Genomic DNA, 24,319 nt, shown 5'->3' on the forward strand with positions numbered 1-24,319 from the left:
TTTGTCTATAATTTTCTAATTTTCTAATAATTTTTCTATAACTTTATTAGAAAATAAAAACACTAGTTTGTATTCTGTAATCAAAATTCTTGAACCAGTATTGTGCTGTAGTTATCAAAACAACAAACTACTACTTCTGCATTAATATCTTATTTGCATATGAAGAGCTTCTTTTCTTTTCTTTTTTAATAATGCTTCTATGTTCTGCTTCACTTTAATTGCATTGGAAAGGTTGTTGTTATTCTTATTAAAGGTTATTATCACTGGATGAAAATCATATTTCAAAAATATAAATTAAGGCACTTAATTTGTTGTTTAACGAATTCATCTTTTAGAGCGAAACCTCTACATGCGTCTTTTAGTGCATTTTCCACACAAGTCTTGACGTCCAGGAGACTGTTTCACAATCAGTAAGGAAGCGACCGGAAACATTAGAAATGATGAAAGCAGAGTTTGAAATGAAACTCTGAACAAACTGATAAATGAGACTTCACCTGGTTAAATGTCACCTGATACCATTTGCATCTTCTTGGTGGTTCTGTGAACATCGTGGCTTTTGCCAACAAAGGGAAGTGACATTTAAAGGTTGGATATGACCTTTATAGTAATAGAAATCCTCACACTTGTGTCTTGGAAGAGGCTAAGGATTTAGCAGGGTGATACGTATGCTATCTACTAAGAGCTTTCACTGGATATATTTCTCTCATTTTTTATCCTTATATAACAAAGACATCAATTGATTTGGTGAAGAATATCCGAAGTGAGAGGATGTTGCAGAAAAAAAAGAGAGAGGTGTGCACAGTGTTGCCTGAGGAAGCTCCTAAAGATCAATTACTTGGAGCCAAGAAGTGTGCAGGCTGTTTTTGTCTTTTTTGGGTTACCTAAAAGAAATCCAGGATGCTTATACCCTCCAATGCGTGGTTAACCTTAGTAATTATTTTTCACTGTCATATATTAATAACAAATCCTGCTCCTAGTCATTTCTCGGTGAGCAGACATGGTTTGTTTTCGATGCAGCCCATATATTGACGTTCCTGATTTGCCAGATTTTTTATTTATTTATTTATTTTTTTGCATTTTTACACACTAATAAATCAAGTTAACTAGAAGAGCTGTAACTTGGCATGTTCAGTGAAAGTACCGAGTACTTCTCTTTTACCACGGCATACTCATGTTCATAAAGAAAGTATTTCAAACTAAAAAATAAATATGCACAAGTGATTGCAGAAGGTCCTGATCATGCAGCAGCTGAGTGGTCTGCTTGTAGAACTGTGTGTGTGTGTGTGTGTGTGTGTGTGTGTGTGTGTGTGTGTGTGTGTGTGTGTGTGTGTGTGTGTGGGTTTAATGTGGGTTTAATCCATTTGTTTGAAACTACCACAGGTGTATGTGTTGTGTGTTTGCATGTGTGTGGCTACTCTGTGGGTAATGTGCTTCAGAGTATGTGTGGGAGTTTGCATGGGAGCGCTGAGAGTGCTTATGAGCTGCCTGTGGAGTTTGTGGGTGTCTATGTGGATTTGAGGAGGTTTGGTTCTTGATGACAGTTGGCATGTGGACAGATCAGACTTTTATCCAGCAATGTCCTCTTCCTCCTCCTGGAGCATCACGTGAGATGTAGTTCATTCACTGTGTCCTTTTAGAAAACCTGACATTGTAAAATGAAAGCCGAGGACGCCTCTGGCTCTTGCTGTCATTGCATTGAATGTTAAACTATTAAAAGGCTTTTCTGGTTGTAATTCTTGGTTCCCACTGGTGTGAAATGTTGGCAGCTACAGGAGTTTTATTTTAGACGAACATGAAAACTGTTGGATCTCCCCAACCAGGGAGGTGGTTGTCATCTTTTAACTGTTTTTTGAGGAGTTGAAGCCAATTGCTTTTCTTACACTGATTAAAGCGAAATGCAATTTTCATTGTGCCTTTTCTTTTGCATTCACCAGTGACTGGAGAATCAATTTTTAATTAAATCTAATTAAATCTCTGAATTACTGCTGATACGGAGTACCCATCCAATAGCAGAATTAAATTGAGCTTTACTCCTCACTCTGGGAAGGATAATGGGAGCCATTCAGTTTTGGCTGAGGCAACATGAGGCATGGCTTAAACATTTCACACGACAAAATGTTAAATATGTGCATTACTAGTAAAACCTAATTTAGTTATTTTAGTAAAGCAGGATCAAGAAAAGTAAATGAAAAACATTTTTGCTCCACTCGATACACAGAAGGAGCTCTACTTTGAGCTGTTGGAGAGGGAGGACTAACTCAAACACACGCTTCTTACAACTCAGACGTTGTACCTTAAAGCTGATTGGCTACAGCAGCAGAAGACCACACTGGATGCCACTTCTGTCATATGGGAACAGACACAGGAACTGAGAGTACATCTCACTCAGGCTCAACAAAAATGGACAGTAGATGAATGATTTGATTAGAAATCTGGCATCTCTTAGTACCAACTGAGCTTCATTTAAATGCGACAGTGTACCTGAGTAATTCTCCTAACCATATCCATCTCTTTATGACCAAACATTATGTATTTTCTGATGGCAATTTAATGCACCAGCCAAGTTCTAATCATCTCAATTTGGTTTCTTATACATAGCAATGAAGACACTGCACTCAATTGGCCTCCATAGGCATCAGGTCTCAATACAATAAAGCACCTTTGGGATGTGGTATAATCGGGGGGGGGTCACATAATGGATGTGTTGTCTATAAATCTGCATGCTGTCATGATAGCTGCTAATCTATGCCATTAAGGAATAATACAGCTCTGAGGGTAAAATTCAATTAAATTTTATTTATACAGCGCCAAATCACAACAACAGTCGCCTCAAGGAAAAACTTTTAACAGGAAGAAACTTCCAGCAGAACCAGGCTCAGGGAGGGGCGGGGCCATCTGCTGCGACCGGTTGGGGAGAGAGAAGGAAGACAGGATAAAGACATGCTGTGGAAGAGAGACAGAGATTAATAACAAGTATGATTCAGTGCAGAGAGGTCTATTAAAACCATCTGAAGAGGTCTGACGGGTACTAGCAAGGTGTACCTGATGAAGTGGCTGATTGTATATACATATATGTAGCTAATGAATTCATTATCAGAACGATATTCGATCCAAATATAGAATCACACGATTTCTCTTCATTTGTAAACATGTAAGGGAGCACAGCTGTGGGTGAGCCTGTGACCCACAAAGTGTTGCAGTATTTATATACAGTGGGGCAAAAAAGTATTTAGTCAGCCACCGATTGTGCAAGTTCCCCCACCTAAAATGATGACAGAGGTCAGTAATTTGCACCAGAGGTACACTTCAACTGTGAGAGACAGAATGTGAAAAAAATCCATGAATCCACATGGTAGGATTTGTAAAGAATTTATTCGTAAATCAGGGTGGAAAATAAGTATTTGGTCAATAACAAAAATACAACTCAATACTTTGTAACATAACCTTTGTTGGCAATAACAGAGGTCAAACGTTTACTATAGGTCTTTACCAGGTTTGCACACACAGTAGCTGGTATTTTGGCCCATTCCTCCATGCAGATCTTCTCGAGAGCAGTGATGTTTTGGGGCTGTCGCCGAGCAACACGGACTTTCAACTCCCGCCACAGATTTTCTATGGGGTTGAGGTCTGGAGACTGGCTAGGCCACTCCAGGACTTTCAAATGCTTCTTACGGAGCCACTCCTTTGTTGCCCGGGCGGTGTGTTTTGGATCATTGTCATGTTGGAAGACCCAGCCTCGTTTCATCTTCAAAGTTCTCACTGATGGAAGGAGGTTTTGGCTCAAAATCTCACGATACATGGCCCCATTCATTCTGTCCTTAACACGGATCAGTCGTCCTGTCCCCTTGGCAGAAAAACAGCCCCATAGCATGATGTTTCCACCCCCATGCTTCACAGTAGGTATGGTGTTCTTGGGATGCAACTCAGTATTCTTCTTCCTCCAAACACGACGAGTTGAGTTTATACCAAAAAGTTCTACTTTGGTTTCATCTGACCACATGACATTCTCCCAATCCTCTGCTGTATCATCCATGTGCTCTCTGGCAAACTTCAGACGGGCCTGGACATGCACTGGCTTCAGCAGCGGAACACGTCTGGCACTGCGGGATTTGATTCCCTGCCGTTGTAGTGTGTTACTGATGGTGACCTTTGTTACTTTGGTCCCAGCTCTCTGCAGGTCATTCACCAGGTCCCCCCGTGTGGTTCTGGGATCTTTGCTCACCGTTCTCATGATCATTTTGACCCCACGGGATGAGATCTTGCGTGGAGCCCCAGATCGAGGGAGATTATCAGTGGTCTTGTATGTCTTCCATTTTCTGATGATTGCTCCCACAGTTGATTTTTTCACACCAAGCTGCTTGCCTATTGTAGATTCACTCTTCCCAGTCTGGTGCAGGTCTACAATACTTTTCCTGGTGTCCTTCGAAAGCTCTTTGGTCTTGGCCATGGCGGAGTTTGGAGTCTGACTGTTTGAGGCTGTGGACAGGTGTCTTTTATACAGATGATGAGTTCAAACAGGTGCCATTCATACAGGTAACGAGTGGGGGACAGAAAAGCTTCTTACAGAAGACGTTACAGGTCTGTGAGAGCCAGAGATTTTCCTTGTTTGAGGTGACCAAATACTTATTTTCCACCCTATTTACGAATAAATTCTTTACAAATCCTACCATGTGGATTCATGGATTTTTTTTTCACATTCTGTCTCTCACAGTTGAAGTGTACCTCTGGTGCAAATTACTGACCTCTGTCATCATTTTAGGTGGGGGAACTTGCACAATCGGTGGCTGACTAAATACTTTTTTGCCCCACTGTATTTGCAGCATTATAATCTGTGGTGTCATTTCTGGGGGAGAAAAAAATCACTATTAAGAGGTTTTATTTTCCATTAACAGAGACATCTGTTAATTCCATAAAATCTTTCTCAGTTTGTGAAAACAGCACATACAAGTTTTTGTATTTTTCTGATACTCATATTTCTCTAAATTTAATTAGGAATTTAATCCTGAACTGATTTCATTGATCTGTTGCCATGAGGAGGAAAGTATGAGTTATGCTGCAGGAAATGCAAAAATATGTGTATTTTCTAAAGTACTTGGTTGAAATACTCCCTGTTAATTCACTTCACACATTAATTTTCAAAAAGTGGCTCTTTTTAAAGGTGTTCGGTACATTTTATAGCTGTTACAGGGTTGCTTTCCCACATAATTGTTCTCTGTGCTTCTTGTGTAACACAGTCGGTTATTGTTTAATCGTCCGGTGAGTCATCAGTCAGTCCCACACACGGGGCTATTCTCAGTATTTTAATGGAATCTGGCTTATTTGGTGAAGTAAGTCCAACAGGAAAATGATAAATGATGTTAGACAGCTTATACCACACAGCACCCACACTTTCACACAGCACCAGTTTTGCTGTGGAATTAAAAAAAACATTTTCTTTGATGAAATGTTTTGTTTTTTAGCAGATGAAAGAAGTATGATGCAGTTTATGTGTAGATAAAATAAAAATATATAGTAGTTTGAAGTCAGGAGTGAAACTCACTGTAGATCTCCACGATTTAATATTCTTTTCCCTGTTTGAGGCATTTGGGGAATTATACAGAGCAGGATCCCTCCCGCTCCATCTGTGCTGTGAATAATTCAGTCAACAGTGAGAAGCTGGTACAGAGTGAGCAGACAGGCATTCCCATGAGAGAACGCCTCCTGCTCCCTTAGCGCCGTGCGACCAGACACTGAAAGCTACCAACAATAATCGGCTCATTACAGACAAAGAGGACAACAAAATTAAAATCTGCCAAATTTCCTGACATGCACACATGTTTTAAGGCTAACAGACGAATATCAGGTGGAAATAAGCACACGGCAGGTTATGTAACTGTCTTCTGCTTATTTAGATGTGAAAGAGTCTGGTTGTTTTGTGTAGCAGTCTTGTTGTTAAAGCAACAATTACTTAAGCTTAACTGGCACAATGTTATGCGTAAAATAAGCTCCAGATCTGTATTTTTCATTTTGAACTCTAAAAGAGTAGATTTGCATGATTCAGAGTTCAATAAACATCTGGGTTTAACTTGTACTGGGCCTTTATGCAGCATTGTGAAGTCCTTTTTGAAAGCCTTCAGATAAGAGTTTACTCGTTGCCACATACATATTTTGAAAGTTTATGTCAGGAACGAGGAGAGGAACTGACTGCTAACAACTTGTCAATAACAAATTAATCACAAGTCATGAGAGCACATCGCAGATAATCCTCCTTTCTGAAACAGAATGATCAAAATTTACAAAATGGTCTCATTGTTTTTATTCAGTCCAACCCAGAAAAGTCACTGAGGCCATAAACGCATCAGGAAAGGGTTTAAAGTCTAGGAGCTGTTTCCCTAAAGACTTATATAGAGCTGGAAGGCTCTTTGCATCCAAAACTGTCGCCCTCAGTCTCCCGTCCATCAACCCGAGTCAGTCGCAGCAGACGGTGCCTCTCCCTGAGCCTTCTTCTGGTTCTGTTGGAGGTTTCTTCCTGTTAAAGGGAGTTTTTAGTTCTCACTGTTGCCAAGTGCTTGCTTAGAGGCAGTTTTCTGATTGTTAGGGTTGTCTCTGTATTATTGTGGGGTCTTTACCTAACAGTATAAAATACCTCGAGGTGACTGTGTGCCTTTTCTGGTGACTGTGCTTTATAAATAAAGACTGAATTTAACTACAGGTTGTCTGTGTCTGCCTTTGAACACACCTTTTTCTGATTGCTGTGCTTTGTAAACCAATGGTTTGAAAAGCTGGTGGGCGGGGCTTCCGTGCTCACAAACAGTGATAGTAAGCAAGTAGTAAGTACATGTGGTGATCTCATTATTAGACGCTTTGGCCCTCTTTAATATGAACACCACCACCTGTCTAAGATGGAAATAAACACCAGCTTGAAAAAACTAAAAAAAAACCTTAAAATTGGTAAAAAGATTTGTTTTACCTGGTAAGATGATTCCCAGTGATGACAAAATACGATCGACCAGCTCATTCTTGGCTGTAGGAATGATGTTAAGTTGATGCAGAGTTCTGTCACTGGTGTAGGCCGTAAAATGGGAAATAAACCCCACTGCCTGTCGCTGCGTCTGAGGAGATGCACCTATCAGTTAGTGTTAAAGCACATTATTAATTTTGCTTGTCAAAGCCACTGGGGTTAACAACTTCCTGGCAGAAACTCTGATCAGTGTAAAATATTACAAAAGTAAGGACAAGCGTAATAGTTCCCCTTTAAAAGAACAGATGTATTTTTCCTTCAAACCTGGAATGAACCTGGTTTTATTCAATCTTGACAAACACACAATAGACTGAAACCAGTGCAAGTTCTTTCCTCTTGGTGCCACTAATGGCTAAAACCAGTTAATTGTTACAGCCATTATATTGGAATTAAAAACAGAGAACCAGTCATCATTGCCACTAATGGAGAAACACGTCTTCTAAGTACTTTCTTGCCAGATGGGCTCATTATCTCCCATTTGTAAGAAAGGCAGCAGCTTGGTTTAATTGAACAAAATGGACTTTTACATGTAGAGCTGCATTCATCATGGTAAATGAGCTCAGCAATAATCTAAAGTCTCCCATTGCACTTGAAAACCTGTTCCATCTCTCCACTTTTGTGACTGTGCATGAAATATTGTAAAGCAAGTGCTTCTCAGACGTTTATTCTTTTACGTATTGGCTGCTGCTGAGTACCTCTGCCACCCCATCATTCTTGGGCGTATGTCAGTACACCCATGATTCTTTGGGTCAAATAAATTATTATGTATGACTGGTGAAAGATGTGTATCCACATACATTGAAAAAAAATAGGTGGACTGTTCTTTACAGACCCAGACCTAGTGCTGCATTTTTTATTTTACTCTGCACAACTTTTCCCGCAATTACAGTTTAGTTATTTTAATCAGCATTTTCTTTTGTTTTTACAGTAGTCAGTGTTTGTACACAGGAAATACAAGCTAGTTGCATGCATTGTAACTAATATAGAGGCAACCAAAGAAACAAGTCAGGGAAACGGAGAAAAGACACTAAAGTAGCCTAATAGTTGTATCAAAGTTTATTGCATTGAATTTTAATACATGCTGACTTTTACATTTTGGACTTTTGTTTGAGGAAATGTTCTCTAAATGGACCTCCTTGATCTGTATTTGAATGATGATGTAGATGATAGATGTAGCTTTTAGATCTGAAGTCAAGTTGACGCAAAATGGCCTTAAATCTGCATTCTTTATAACGACCACCAGGGGGCGATGACTGAGGTTGCAAACACGGGTTCTGATGCTATAGAAGAATATGGGAACTGTTTTATTGATGATTTGATGGGCTCGGTCACTCCATTCTGATCATATCAAACATGTTAAGTTCATTTTATGTGTTTATGTGTATGTGCATTATACATATCACTAGGATTATCTAGGATATGTTACAGGTTGTGGGTTCACAGTAAAATTTACAACCCACCAGTCACCTTTGGTTTTAAAGCACCAAAATGGAACCAGTGAAAATGCTCATCCTGAAGCTTCTTAATGACATTCAAAAACAGATGGATCCTACCACAGCAGCTGGATCCATCTTTTATACATCTATAAGTAACGATGCCATTGGTTGCATAATGTGAAACAGGAGCCAGGTGTAGGTGTAGCATGTTAAACCCTTTCAAGTTTTGGAAAGAAGGTTGAACATTTATTTCTCATTCACTGCATCCTGGGATCTAAATTCTTCTCACCATCACCACTGTGCACCACTCTGTATGCTCACCAGTATTCAGGTGGATGACAGAAAGCATACAGACTGCTGCTAAAGTTTTCTTTCTGTCACAAACTTTCTCTGTGTATGAAAGTGTTTGAGCGAACAGCTTTCAGAGGTAAAATCCCCTGTTCGTCCCCACATGTTCTGAATGCAAAGCAATTCTGCAGCACTGAGGAAACATTTGATTCCATTAGACACCACACTGAATCTGCTGGTTTTATCATCCATTGATCTGTTCACCACAACCAGCAGCCTTTTTGCAAAGCTCTGTAGTGTAAGACATAATCATTCTGTAAGAACATGCGTCATACTTATTAAAAATGGCTTTAATGAGTGCCTTTATTGGCTTTAATAGGCGCTTTACTTCCATTGTAGTGTTTATTGTCTAATAGCACTTCTGATTAGCACGGCTGCAGTCTGTTGTGTCACTAAGATGGTTGATCTATCAGGCATCATAGCTGAGACAATTCTGAATGTTTCTCATTATGCTGGGGAAAAAGTAGAAATTGTCCCTCATTTTAAATTTTGACTTCAGCGAGATTTTGGGATTAGTTTAGCTTGTTAACAGGATTATTCAAAACTGTGTTTCATAAACATTTCAATAGAAATCTGGCTCGGCCCTGCTTAGAACTGACTAACCTTTGAAGTTGATCTGGATCCAGACACCTTTAAAAGGGCTCTTTATCATCAAAACCTTTAAAAGTTCCATTTTTTTCCCCCTTTAGATGACTAAACAGAGGATGAGCAACAAAATGAGGAGGAGAAAATGGTCAGGGGTGGATTTGTTGCCAGAGTTGCCAAACAGAAGTTGGCATTTTAAACCATATCTAAAAAATATACACTTACCAAATACTTCACTTTTTAGACTGTGCTACAACCATGCTGTTTCTCAGAGCTTGTGTTGTCAGCTAGGTGAATTTAGAGTTCACCCAGCACCTCGTAGGTTTGAAGCATAAATTCTGTAAACCCTCCAAAATTAGTGACACAATTACCAGAATAACCAGAATACGACAGCTGTCAGTTGAGCTGAGTCCCCTATTGCCCTGTGGCACATGAGTTGCGCTCGCAACATGTTGGCAATGTAAATGCATTTGTCTGTGCAATTGCCTTGTGATTGAACGACTGTTTTACGCTCAACATCTGGATGACTGGGTTGCTGCAACTACATGCAGTTGGTTGTTGAATGCAAACAAAATTCAACACATTCACTGGTCAACCACCTATTTTGTTGCATGGAGGTTTCCATCCTTGTATTGTCCGTGTTTTTATATTTAACAGTTATAACCACTCACTTCAGCCAGACAGTCCAACAAGTGAAGTGAACCCTCTGGTTACAGATGAGTTGTCCTCAGTGAAATGCTAAAAAAAATCTTCTGAACTGGCTGCAGGTGGTGACAGCAGGTCTCTGAAGGCTGATTGCAGCTAAATCTGACAATCAGCCTTCATTAGTTTAATGTAAGCACAGTAAAAAAGTGGTTTAGGACAAAGATGATAGGCTTATTTGATCACTTTGATGCCACTGATGGAGAGAATAGAAAAGCATCCTGACGTTTAACCGTCTGTGAAGGCGTTGCACCTCCATCCTGATGCCATAAGGTCATACATGTAGCTGAAGGTCATGCATTTATATTGTCACCAGTGCAGTCAGGATACATGTATCACCTGGGCCGGTTCATTCTGGCGTAACAAAGCCTTGCTAATGATGTTTGTGTCCAGACCTAACTGGATCTCCTGATGTGCGGCACTCAGTTCTGCCTTTAATGAGATCTGACTCGCCCGTGCGTCTGGGGGTCCGTGTGATGCTGCACCTGAACCTGTCACTATGGCAACCAACAGGTTGCGTTTCTACAGTGACACAACCCCTCTGAGTGTCTCCTTCACTCCGGTTTCTTTGCCTCTGTGTCTCTCATCTGCATTGTTTGTAGAAGTGTTTTTTTGTCAGATGCTAAATACTGACACAGTACAGATGTTTTTTCTGCATTGTACCCAGCGAAGGTTTCAGCTGGAGCCAAGATGTGTTCTAACTGTACAACTAAGATGTTTGTGAATGTGGACATTAGTCATTTGTTTTTATTTTTAACAACTGGTTAATGTAATTTGTGGTCGTTTTCAAAAAAGTAACATATATCACACGTTACTTAATAACTGATCTAAAAATGATTTATTATGTTTTTTTTCTCTACTCACCAAGAGGACCTGAAATGTTTTATAATTATGAGTGAAAAGCATAAAGATTAATCTTAGGCTAACTTCAGTCTCTTAGTCCTACACACTGACAGGATTCCTTATTTTGAAACACGTGAAAAACTCTGTCAGTGTAGAAAAGTAAAAAGTCAGATGTCACGTCGATTTTATTGTAGAAATAGATACAGATAGAAATTGAGAGTTGAAGTTGGACTGCTTTTTTTGGCACTTATTCTGTTCCCTGTTAAATATTTGGCTCATACATTCATCTGTAACATCACTCTACATTCTTTGCTGCTGGCTTTGTGTTCACCTGCTGATTTTGCAGATGTTTTGCAAAGAGGTGATGTCCTGTTAGCATTAGAGGATAGTTGTGTTGTTTCTGGCCTGGACCCAGGTTTCACTTAACTGTCACTTCTTCTGAATATTTTTTTTTAGCTCAGAAAAAGTGAAAGCGGGTGTGAATAAATTATTACCATTATTACCATTTCTTACAACATGACAACCTACTACATTGATCGTGGCTCAAGAGTTGGGAGTTTGCCTTGTAGTCGGAAGGTTGCCGGTTCAAGCCCCGGCTTGGACAGTCTCGGTCGTTGTGTCCTTGGGCAAGACACTTCACCCGTTGCCTACTGGTGGTGGTCAGAGGGCCCGGTGGCGCCAGTGTCCGGCAGCCTCGCCTCTGTCAATGCGCCCCAGGGTGGCTGTGGCTACCTGTAGCTTGCCATCACCAGTGTGTGAATGTGTGTGTGAATGGGTGGATGACTGGTTGTGTAAAGCGCTTTGGGGTCCTTAGGGACTAGTAAAGCGCTATATAAATACAGACCATTTACCATTTACATTAGATTTAAGGCTAAAAACAGCTTAAGTAGTCACGTTTTGATATTTAAAAATGCGTATTTGTTTTCTAGTCTCTCCAGAGGTGCTGGGGTTTCTGACAGCCATCGGACTCTTCATCATCCTCATGACTTTCCTGTTTTGGTACCTCAACAATAAGTTGGCACTAGAGAACCCAGGAAGCCTTCAGTGCCTTGATGAATTCAGGAAAACCACTGAGCTGCAAGGTGAGCATGCATAAATTTAAAATGAAAGCACATTCGGTTGTCTTTCTTTCACATCTGATTTTCTTTAGTGCCTTTGATCTCAGCACGAGGCCCGGCCTCTGCATGGAGGCATTTTCCACTGACACTGGCCTTTCTCAGCCCATGCCGGGATTACTGTTACTGACAGCTGTAGGACTGTTTACTTGTCATCTGCCCACGGGGGCTTCAAAGGTTTAAAAGGTTGGTGCCCCCCGGGAGCCCACACAGGGAGTTTGCTCGACTCAGAGAAGCCATCTGCAGAAAACAAAGGGAGGCAGTGTAACGCAGCAAAGTGTCTAATCTCAATGACCTTCTGTGTGGACAGATTTGGAACAGTGGCTGTTTTGACAGACACATGAGACAAATATTTGAGTTCGAATTGTTACCGGTCTGTTGAAAAAACAGTTTACAGTTTCCTGATTCTGTTTGTTAAAGATGTATGTATTGGAGACTGCATGTTGTAAGTGGGAATGTATGTTGAGTTAGTGGGAAGGTTTGCAGAGCAACCACGGATTGGGTTATTTTAAAAGCTGTGCTGCCTCCTGCTGGAAAAAATACAAAGCTACAGTGAGAGAAAACTAGCTTCCTGACTTCGCTTACTGCTCTGATCAGCTACATTTTTATTCTCTGCTTTATTGTGTTTCTTTCCCTAATTTTAATTTTCCCCTCACTGAGCATCTGCATCACATTGAGAAATACCTTCTTCTAATTGAGAGGACGTGTAACTAACTATAGTCTTTAAGTGACCACTTAGAGCAGGGATGTCCAACTCCAGGCCTCAAGGGCCGGTGTCCTGCAGGCTTTAGATATCACACCTAAATCAAATGATTAGGTCATTATCAGACCTTTGGAGAACTTCAAGACATGTTGAGAAGGTAATTTGGCCATTTAAATGAGCTGTGTTGGATCAAGGACACATCTGAAACCTGCAGGACACCGGCCCTCGAGGCCTGACTTAGAGTTTGAATATTTAAGGATGGCAAAGATTTTAAAAAAAGTCTTTTATCTTTTCCATGAATAGTTGTCAGCTGTGTAACAACTGTGCACAGAGCACCATGGCAGCTTCATTATTGGAAATAATCTTCATTACTGTTTAAACAGCCTCCACTGTGACTTCAGGTTGCTGCACACGTTCAAAGTTTAGACTATTGAAAGTCTTGGTTCACTCAATCTCAATCTGTCCTCCGTGTGGAATCACACGTTTGCCTGTTTAAGGGTCTCTTAAATGGTATTGTGAAAACGCAGCAGCTTTTATTGAGACGCCCTCGCCTTCCTGCAGTGGAAGGCAAATTGGCTCTGGCAATTTGTGCTTTTGTGTTCAGATCACGTCCATTAGCTTTTGTAAAACACACCTGTTACAAATCTATCCAGTTTCTTTTCAACCTTTGTCGTAGTTTCAAAACGTGTCACCTGTTCAGCTTTTAAAACAACAAAAATCTCATTTTGGCGCGTAGGAGAACACCTGGAGAATATCTCATCTGCCGTTGGCCAGGCTGCCAGTCTGTCACGGCACAGCTAATAAATACATTTGGAAGCTCTTTTTTAAAAGCATTGATGAAAGCATTGTTTTTGTTGTGACTCAAAAGGCATTAATTGAAAGTTGCATGATTGTTGCTGGATTGATACAACCAAAGCAGGTGAGCAGATTTGGCTAACCATCAGTTAACCGAACTAAATGAGTTTATGCATTTGACAGATTTATGACTCGTTTAAAGGATGCTTTAGTCCATAAATGCTATTGAATTTAGAAGAGATTTAAATTTAATATGTGATGAAGAAAGAGTCGCATTGAGTGATAATTCCAGTAGAAATGTTGTAGAACCACTTGGCAAGATAAACAAGAAAACCCATAAGAGTATATGACATCAGAGTAAATGACACACAGACTGAAAACACAAGCAGAATTTTAAACATCTTGTAAATTTCTCTGAATTCAGTCACTACATCACGCTGGATGTGTGATGGAGGTAATTTGGTGGAGGAGAAACCAAAAGGAGAGAGTAATATCGCAGGATGAGGGTGCAGATGTTCCTTTTTAATCACAGGGCTCTTCTGTTTTCACTGCAGTGACTTATCAAAGGCTTTTCTGAGCGATCACGAGCTTTCTGTTCAGAATGATCCAATAAGCTACAGCTGCCAGAACCAGTGCAATGATTTTTTTCCCTCATTGATTTTATCTGTTGTGTCCACCCATACAGTGTTTATTTTTATATATAAAAAGATGCTTCTTAAAGTGAAGCCAAAGTAAAATTGTCTTAAACCTGAATTCCATCTAATAGCCAGCAGGGGGCATCTCCTCTGGTTTCAAAATGCTGTCTATGGAAGGACATCCCATCAGATCAGCAAGCATGTAGTGCTTACAAAACCTATTAGACCATCACCCAGTGTGAGGTTTAATCCTCAGATGTTCTAAATTAACAGTATTGGTGATTCTCAAAATCAATTTTATGTTTTTGTAATGGCTACTCCACCAGTGTGTGCAAGCTCTTTAATCATATTCTTTCATGCTAAAATATAAGTATTGTTGTTATCCAAACATTTTCAAGTTTACTCTTTTAGAAACAGCAGAAAAACAAAGTAATGCACATTATTAGTTTTTGATTAAGATGCCAGATTTTCCATCATTTATTTGCTTTCTTGAACAGAAAAATTACTTTTGGTGGTTGTCTGCTCAGATTTGGGTGTTAAAACAAGAATTCACTTTGTTTTTTACCTGATAAATATCATTTTTATTTTAAACAGCTTTTTAAATAACTTGTGTTTTCTTGCTTTTATGACAGGCGGTCTAATAAATGTATCAAACACTCGACCTGATGAGCTTATAGACTTAATCTCTTGTTTAAAGCCTTATTAAATACAGTGCAATGTTCATTTTGCAAATTATGAACTTCATGGACCTTCATTCAGCTACATTCAAATCCTTCACGATGTCCTTCAACCTTTTGAGCCTGTCATCACCCACTTTTGTCATCTTCTGTGGTTTTTTTCAGCTCTTCCAGTGAATGCTTCCTTTTATTTTTAAAAAAAATGTACTAGTTTGTTGATTTGGTCACTTCTAAAGGTTCTTTGTTTTCGTTTTGTTTTTTTCAATTGAATGATTAATGGCCTCCCTCACTTGTATGGACATCTCTTTGGGTCTCATATTGAGAGCTCCAGGAGACAGGTAGTTCCAGATCTTTTATCAACATAATTTTTATTTCTGTAACGAGGTAACGGGCCTCACATGGCCATAAAACAGTCAGTCAGTAGTCAAGTTTCTTTTAAGCCCCTCAAAATGTGTGACTGTGTATAAAACTTCCTCAGATAGAGCCAGCAAATTCCTAAAAATACCTCAAATTAATGCTAAAAGTCTTCAGTTCAATCACACCATGATTGTTTTTGTTTTAATTTAATACCCACTGTGTGTGTCGAATCATGTCTGAAACAGTTTTTGTGATATATAAGACAGTGTGGAGGGAAATGATTATGGAACTGACTGTATTGTCCTCTATCCCCAAACAGATAAGGTCTACTCCGACGCTGACTTGCAGGCTTCATCGTCAGACAGCGAGGATGAACTGATGGGTCAGTATCAGGAAGCAGTCAGCCGCTCTCAGGGCCTCAGAGGAGGAGCCAAGGTGTCCTCTAATGCCAAGCACACTGGAGGATTCAGCTGGGAGAGCCGGCAGAAGTACAGCCCGCTTACTGCTGATTATGATGGCTACAGCAGTGAAGCCTCAGCTGATGATGGTGGGTCCTCCCACATTTGACCGTCTTGTATGTTTTCCGTGTATCCACAGATTTGACACAGTGAGAAGTTCATATATTTCCTTCATATCACCTCAGGGAGTTTTTGTTAAATGCTCAGAGTCTTCTGCAGCTCTGTACCAACAAACACAAGAACACCATATGTGTAACACACACACTTATACACACTGTCAGTTAATCTAGAGAGGTGATCAAAGCGAGGCTGCCGTTCAGCACACTCTCCGTGGGAGGGTTGTGAAACAGTCAACTGTCTGTACAATGTGCACAGCCGCAGCCTCGCACTCTTCCTTCTTTTTTTATAACACGTCTATGTTTCCCTTCTGCCCGACTCGCCATCGCTGCGATTGTTCTTCACCCTTGTCGAGGTGGGTTCAGTCACAGAAGAGCGCTGACACTGACCTCCTTGGATTAGTTTGTTATTTATCTGACACGTTATTGGCCAAGAAGCATATCATGTTGATTTAACGCTATACAAAAAGCCACTCTTGACTTTCTCCTCAGTAAATGTTTACCCAACTTTATGCTTAAAAAAATAGCTTTGCATGGCATAAATGACAAGACTGGCTCTGCCTAAAATGAAGAGACTGTGCATGTCAACACTTACAATGGACGTTTTTTAAGCTCGTAGCTTCCTGAGTTGCTTCTTTCACCTCTATATCCAGCCTGCCATCTAACCCTGTAAGAACCATCTTACACTATGCCCCTAAATGTGAAACTAGCCCTTTAGGGAAGTAAGCAAATGTATCTGTTGCATAGAGAAGAAAACTGTTACAAGGAATGTCAAATTCATCTAAAAGTCCCTGATTGACCTGTTTTTCCATCCTGCAGAAATATATCGGCAGTGCTGTTGTTGCCTGTTTTCGTCACACCCAGACAGGAATGCTTGTGTCTGACAGTATTTTTCAAAGACAAAAACAATCTAGTCTTTGCCAGGGTCCTTGATTGGTGAATCACGTCTGAACCAGTTTTTGTGTTATATAAGACAGTGGGTTCAAGTGCCGGGTGTCTGGCACAGTCTATTTAAAGCTGCGTTTGAATGCGTAGCTGGGGGAGAAGTAGTACATGGCGTGCTTCTGACTCCATTAGCAGAGAGGCAACGGGCTGCACAAGGTTGTTGTTGAAGAAAAGCAGAGCGTCTCCTGATATCCAATAGATGGTCTCTGTTATCTTCAGATGATGCTTTGAATTTTTAGGTCACTATAGAAAATAATCCCACATGGGGAAATGAGTGCTATTCAGTAATATTATACTCCAGGATTTTCAGGTAACTCTTACTAGCAAAACTTTAGAATGAATTTATATTTAATCTGCCTTCATTTAGAGACACGAAGGAGCCAACTAGAGAATATTGTCCCAAAGGTAATCATTGAAATCTGAATTTTGTTTCTGGTGCCTCAAATGTAAATGTCAGTGCAGTATTTCCTTTGCAGCTGTGATGTTTTAAAGCTTACTTTGAAAATACTGCTCTACATGCACTACATGTACTCACTGGCCACATACACCTTGCTAATACTGCGCCTTAACTCTTCATAGTTCAAATTCAAAGATGCGCTGAAAACATTCCTCTAAGATTGACACGATAGCATCACACAGTTGCTGCACATGTGTTGACTTCACATCCATGATCTCTTGTTCCACCACATCCAAGTGCTGCTCTATTTGATTGAGGTCTGGTGACTGTGGAGGCCATGAGAGTACAGTGAACTCACTGTCATGTTCAAGAAGCCAAGTTTGAGATGGTTTCAGCTTTGTGACGTGACCTGTTATCAGAAAATGATTACACTGTGCTCATAAAGGAGTGACAATAATCAGGGAGGCTGTAGACTCGAACAATGCTCAGTTGGTTCTAAGGAGCCCAAAGTGTCAGGACAATGTCCGCCACTCTCCAGTTTGCCTCCCAGCCATTCTCTACCTGCTCAGCCATGTCTACACCCACCTGGACAAGCTGACGTGCACTGTGGGAATCATGTTTTTTGAACTTCTCCAGTGCTTTCAGGCCAGCTCTACTGGTGATAGATTGACAGTGATGCAGGTGGATGCCTCCCTAGTGACCTGGATAGTTTGCTAAGTGACTGGCAGACCACAGTATGTGCGCCTGCAGCACTGTGTGTCGGACAGTAAGTGTAGTAAGCGATACGGGATCCCTGCGGGGCACTGTCCCCTCTCCCTCATCTTCCCCTTTTACACCATGGACTTTAACTCCTGCATTGAGGCCTGACACCTTCAAAAGTTTTCTGATAACTCAGCCACAGTGGGCTGTATCAGGCTGTGGTGGGTAACTTTGTTATGTGATGCAGGCAAAAGCATCTGCAGCTTAACTTGGGCAAACTGTATGTGGATGAGAACACCGCTTACTCCTGTTTGCATTTATGGGGTCTGGGTGGAGACAGTGGAAGATTACAGGTGTCTTGGTTGTTCACAATGACAGTAAAATAAACTTCATTAAAAACACAGAAGTGCTCTCCAAAAACTTATCAACTTCTGAGACGACAGAGCTCGTTTAATATCTCCCCGATGATGCTCACAGTGTTGTATGAGCCTGTGGTAGCCTGTGCCATCATCTGTACTGTGGTGTGCTGAGGCAGCAGGTACCAGCAGACTCAATAAACTTACCCACAAGGTCAGTCATGCTGTGGGTGTGGAGCTTTTAGCGTCTTTGTTTTACTTATGTTTTAGTAGAGAAAGTTTACATCCATCCATCTTCTTCCGCTTTATCCGGGGCCGGGTCACACCAAGCCGTTCCCAGGCCAGCCGAGAGATATAATTTCTCCAGCATGTCCTGGGTCTGCCCTGGGGCCTCCTCCCGGTGGGACATGCTCTACCCAGGAGGCGCCCAGGAGGCATCCTTGTCAGATGCCCGAACCACCTCAACTGGCTCCTTTCGATGTGGAGGCGGCTCTACTCTGAGCCCCTCCCGGATAGCTGAACTTCTCACCCTATCTCTAAGGGAGAGGCCAGCCACCCTTCGGAGGAAGCTCATTTCCGCCGCTTGTATTCGCGATCTCGTTCTTTCGGTCACTACCCACAGCTCGTGGCCATAGGTGAGGGTAGGAATGTAGATTGACCGGTAAACTGAGAGCTTCGCTTTTACGCTCAGCTCTCTCTTCACCACAACGGACCGGTGCAGCATTTACATTTTCTTTCATATTTATAATTTTTTAATTGTGTGTCGATAATTAAAAACAATTTCCCCTGCTGGATTGATAGTGTTTTGATTCTGATTATACCTCATGCAGAGAGGTCACTGCTTTTCACTTCTCAGGAACATCGTCTGTGAACGTCAGAGGTGCTTGTGTAGGATCAGCAGTAAGTCAGCTGTTTCTGCCTACGTGGCACCAATAACAATGTCACATTCACCCCCCACACACACACACACACACAATCGGATGCTTAGTTTGCTCAGTTCATGATGTCATTGTGACCATGTCTAGATCAGTGCAAACAGTAGCTGCCATGTGATTGGCCAATATTTGTATTAACGAGCAGTTCGACATGTGTACCTAATAAAGTGGCTGGTGAATATATATTGACTGAGCTGTTTACTTTGGTTTGAAGTCATGTTTGTTTTCTTGCACAAATCCATCACTGACTACTTGCCTGTTGCAGGAACGTCACGTAGTGAGTGTTCTTTGTGCGTGAGAGAGAAGCAGGGATTTGAGTCACAAGAGCCTGCCAGCAATAATTTGAAATTTACTCGGTTTATTTATGACAACATGTTAGCTACGCAAGGTCTTGTTTTGATTTTTTTCCTCATGATTCTAATACCCTTAAAGGTTTCAAGGATTATCCAGATAACTGGCAGATGATGTATTTCTTGGCTGCCAAGAAAACAAATTCAAGGCAAAGCAGTTGTTTGTGTGCCTTCTGTAAAGTTTTTGGTTCATCAGATCATAATCAGCTTACTTATAGTTGCTCGACTATAACCAAAGAGGAGGTAAAAACTCTGTCCGTCCGTGGCTGCACTTCGGTTGAAAGTACTGGAGGATCATTATTTTCCTCCCTGTGGTAAGGCTTTGATGGCTGTGGTTTTCTCTCCCACCAAGCCATCGTGGACCAGCAATAACAAAGCAGCGGCCTCGTGCCATGGCTGACATCGGTTCAGGCTTTCTCTGCAATATGGAAAGTTTCATTAGATAAATAGGTGAATCGTTTCCATGATTTTCCACGAGCGCTAAAGGACAAGCATTTCATTATTTTTTCAAGCAAACAGCCATAAAAGCTTCCTCTCCACACCCACAGCTACCGCTGTTGTGTTTGTCTGAGTATGAAGAGCTTCATCCTCAGGACATATGTATAAAACATGAGGAGGATTGTGCCAGAGCTGCAGAATCAGAGTTTGGGTGCCCCGGTGGCTTCACTCAGACTCCAAAAATAGGAAGTAAGCAGAAAGCAGAAAAATGATCTAAGGTTTCCCTTCTCTGAAGTAAGCCCCTGCTCTAATGGCCACTTTGAGAACCGTGTTGCACAGCATGTACCAGTGCTTTTTGATGGTTTTCTCACTCATGTGGATAGTAGGATTTCAGCTTATGGTCAATGGACCCTCCAAATCATTTGCTGTATATGATTATGAGTAGGTCCATAAATAAACTGTGTTGTCACTGTATCCATATTTTTATTTTGTCTTGTCACCTGTACTTTGCTCTTGGCAATAATTATAATAATTAGTGAAAAAAAACAGTTATTATAAAAATAATAATGATTAGATTTAAAGATTAAATGTAAACTGTTCTGTTATGTAAAAAAACTCTTTTTTTCTTTTGTTATTATTTTCTTTTAAGAGAAATATGGTAGACACTCACATTTCTGTTAATTTACCCGTTGCTATGGTTTCAGTTCAATTTTAATTATATATCACCAAATCACACTTTATTTTGTAAGGTAAAACACTCTAATGACACAGAGAAAACTCAAAGATCAAACAACCCCCTATGACTTGGTGACAGTGGGAAAGAAAAACTCACTTTTTACAGGAAAGAAACCTTCGGCAGAACCAGGCTCAGAAACAGCAGCCATCTGCTACAGGAGGTTGGGGATGAGGTTTCATTGATTGTGGCTTTATTTCATGCACTTTACTCAGAGCTGATTGGCCTACCTCTGACCAGAAAGCTCAATTAATCAATCCAGAGTTCATGATTTGATTCAGTTTGAATGAAAGTGGTTTTAAAAATCCAACATAAACCTTGGAAAGAAGCAAATTCGTTTTTCACATAGAACAAAATTCGCTTGTGAATGAGGGTGCAGCGATGACTGGTGCCATGTTGGAAGTCGGCCACATTTTTAAAGACCTTGTTTACTTCTGAATGGTTACCCAACCAGCTCAATAAGAGCAAAAAAACATTTTCTGAAGCATTAACTAATAAAAGTGAGAGAATGTTTCTCAGCCAAATTTTGTTCATCTCGCACTCAAACCTGCACATTTAGCACTTTTCTCACATGAAAATCGGTGAGGTGTAAGTGAGATCACGATAGCTTTATTCATATGCTGCAACTCAGAAGCAAAAGGAAGCCATTTTTAGTATCCACACCTCTGAGCACATGTTTTACAAAGAATATTGTAGACAGAGAATAAATGGGGATTGAAACTGGGAGGAGGGCATTCAGTCGTCATAGTCTATACTCTGCACAATTTTTAAGGGATTATTTCTTGAGTGAAATGTAGTTCCAGCAAGTAGTTCCAATCCTGTACATTGTTTTCAGGATTAAGATTTAGTTTCTACCACCATGCTAAGCCAGAAAAATAGATCCCGGCTGTGTTTCAGAGATTCTTTAATGAATAAATTAATTATTTTTTTCAAATATAGCTTTCACACAAGAACTGGAATACATTGCAGCTGGGTTCAGTCCACTGTTCCACAGAGCCACATCTTCAAGCATATATTATATGTTTTTAAGGATCTATAAAGTTGGGGGTAAAAAGGTGATAGGTTTGTAGCTTGAACCTATTCGCTGGAACGTTGAAGACAATATAATTACACCGCAAGCAAGACACGAAGTAGGCAAAGTTCTTCATGTTTCTCGTGCACGGGAGAGAACCGGACAAACGCCGTTCCTTCGCTTGACCCCAGTTGCTCTCGTCCGCTCCCCCGTAACACTGCTCTTTTATTGAGGTTACATGAATATGCATAGGTTCATTAACATAGACGTCTACATACAACACAAAGAGTACCTTGCCTGGTGTGTGTGTGTGTGTGTGTGTGTGTGTGTGTGTGTGTGTGTGTGTGTGTGTGTGTGTGTGTGTGTGTGTGTGGGGTCAGAGTGTGACCCCATAAATGACTTCCCTAAACCTGCTGGTCTGGAAGTCCAACAGTTCATCTAAACAAAAGGCACTTAGCCTAAAACAGATATAGCCACGTTTATCCTACCATAAAACAATAAAACAAGGTACGACCTCTTCCCATGCTCCCAGGATGTAGGTGTGCAATGCACACCAAGCCTTTGCAGCCTGCTAAAGATCACACATCCTATCACTACACAATTGATTATACACCTCTAAGCATATATGGTTAAATATTTCTGAGCATAAATGACAATCAACAATACAAAACCTAACAAAAGGTCTACAATAGGGTGTGCAACTGTTAATGTAACTCGAGTCATGCACTCATACTGGGTGTCCGTGTTTTGTCCTTCCATCGAGTGTTTTAGAATCAGAGACTTCAGTCTGTATGAGGTCTTTTATTTTGAAAATTGACTGAATTTTCCATTCGGTTCCTGATGTCTCTGACTTCCTGTCTCCTCATCTGCCCTGTGCAGCTTTAAACAGCTTCCAGTTAAATAAATAAATGAATGAATGAGTAGATTATCCACTATTTTAAGAGATACGGAGCAGACGGTCACTTCTGGGGCACGTCTGGAACTGAAAGTATTGTCTCAAGTGGGTGAGGTCAGTGCTGGAATGTGGTGCAGCTCTTCTCAGTGTGTTTCTGGGAAAAAACTAACGATAAAGTAGTAGCTTGTTTGCATTTACACCATGCAGAAAGTGGCTTTAACACTGACACAACTGGTTTCTCACAGGGAGAATAAATATCAGTTTTATGTATTTATTGGTAATATAGTAAATCTATCTGCTTCGTTCACCTGCTTTGTTTGAATTGGGGTGATGGCACTTCTGTTTTTTTTACACTTAGCCTTGTACATTATCCGACGCTGATATTTTTGCTTAACTCCTTTTAAAACTTTTAGAAAGGTATCAGGAGGTCAGGTGTGTTTCCTCCTGCTTACAGTTGGGAAAAGGACAACCGAGTGCAGCATCTCTCATTTTTTCATCTGAGATATTTTTACCTGCTTCTCACAGGCGAGATTCACAAACTGTTTTCCCACTTGAAGAGGTACAAGAAGGCAAAACAAGGCGAACGCCAGCAGAGAAGGGATGAAAGGGTGGGTGAGACAAGGGGAAGAATGGTAACCGTCCCAATTAGCGGGCTGGAGAAAAGAGTAGTGCTTTTACACGGCAGCTTCTATCAAATCAACCGCCCCCGGCTCAGCGGGAAAAAGCTGCTCAAAATGGATTTGCTCCTTTTATCAAGCCCTCCATGACACTTAGTTAAGACTCCTTTGCCTCTATCCTGCCACTGATATGTGCCACTTTGAGCTGGTGTCTCACCGACATTATTAAGAGTGAAAGTTTCAGGAACTTGGGAGAAAGCTGGAACATTGTGTTGGAGTGGATTACGTCATGACAGTGTTGGCTTTTTCCAAAAGTTAGAGGAAAGAAGAGATCGTTCTTTTCAAGTTATGTTCTTCTTCATCTTTTGTTTTCTTTTCTCTCTCTCTCTGCCCCCTTATTTTTTTCTGCAACAGGCTGGGTTTAAAGCATTCATTCCTCACCAGCGTCCCTCTGGGAGTATTAGCATTGGCTGCTCAGTTATTGTGAATCCAAATTGGACAAAGGAGTCAGGTTTGAGAATGCAGCTGACAACACTATTCAGGCTTCTTTTTAAGTGCCACAGAAATGTTCAGCACAGCCTCACTCTTTGCCTTCCAGGCAACTGAATCATTTAGAAAGGTGAGAGGCATAAAATGTGTGGCAGATTAAGAAGTATTCAGTTCAGTCCTTTTAATGGTGTGTATCTGATGTTTTATTTAGACTGTGCATTCAAAAGATTCCTCTCGCAGAGCGTATTATACTCACGAGGGCAGCTGCATCAGATCTGTTTGTGAGGCTGAAAAAGAAGTCTGAAAAATTTCAAACAAAATCATAATAATGACAAATTTACAGATCGAAATAATACTGATAGAGTTAGAATTGAAGATTAAACATTAAGACTCACCTGGTATTGTTACAATTAATTTATTATCTGTTAATAAGATGTACAAATTACATTTGCATAGCATTAATTGCTATGCAAATAAAACTAAGTACACCCCATGACTCAGTAGTTTGTGGTCCCACCTTTAACTGAAGTAGTTGTTTTCTCTCACAACACTGTGAAGAAAGTTTAGCCCACTCTTCTTCAGTTCATTGTCGTTTGCTTTCCTTCCACAGCATTTTAATTGAGCTGAGGTCTGGACTGACTGGGCCATTGCAACACCTTGATTTCTTTCTTTTTCAGCCATTC

The 24,319-nt window shown here is 40.7% G+C and overlaps 1 protein-coding gene across 4 annotated transcripts in view; it reads left to right on the plus strand.

Annotated features, from left to right (window-relative positions):
- Positions 1–24,319, plus strand: part of syt14a (synaptotagmin XIVa) — a 55,346-nt gene that overhangs the window by 15,668 nt on the left and 15,359 nt on the right. For all 4 annotated transcript variants that reach the window (XM_042220779.1, XM_042220778.1, XM_005922267.3 and 1 more), the window contains 2 exons: positions 11,844–11,996; positions 15,516–15,743. In XM_042220779.1, the coding sequence (XP_042076713.1) occupies positions 11,844–11,996; positions 15,516–15,743 (381 nt within the window). The remainder of the gene's footprint in view (positions 1–11,843; positions 11,997–15,515; positions 15,744–24,319) is intronic.

Source organism: Haplochromis burtoni, unplaced genomic scaffold, assembly GCF_018398535.1.
Source record: "Haplochromis burtoni strain Fernald_Lab_line unplaced genomic scaffold, NCSU_Asbu1 Contig_55, whole genome shotgun sequence".
NCBI classification, from domain to species: Eukaryota; Metazoa; Chordata; class Actinopteri; order Cichliformes; family Cichlidae; genus Haplochromis; species Haplochromis burtoni.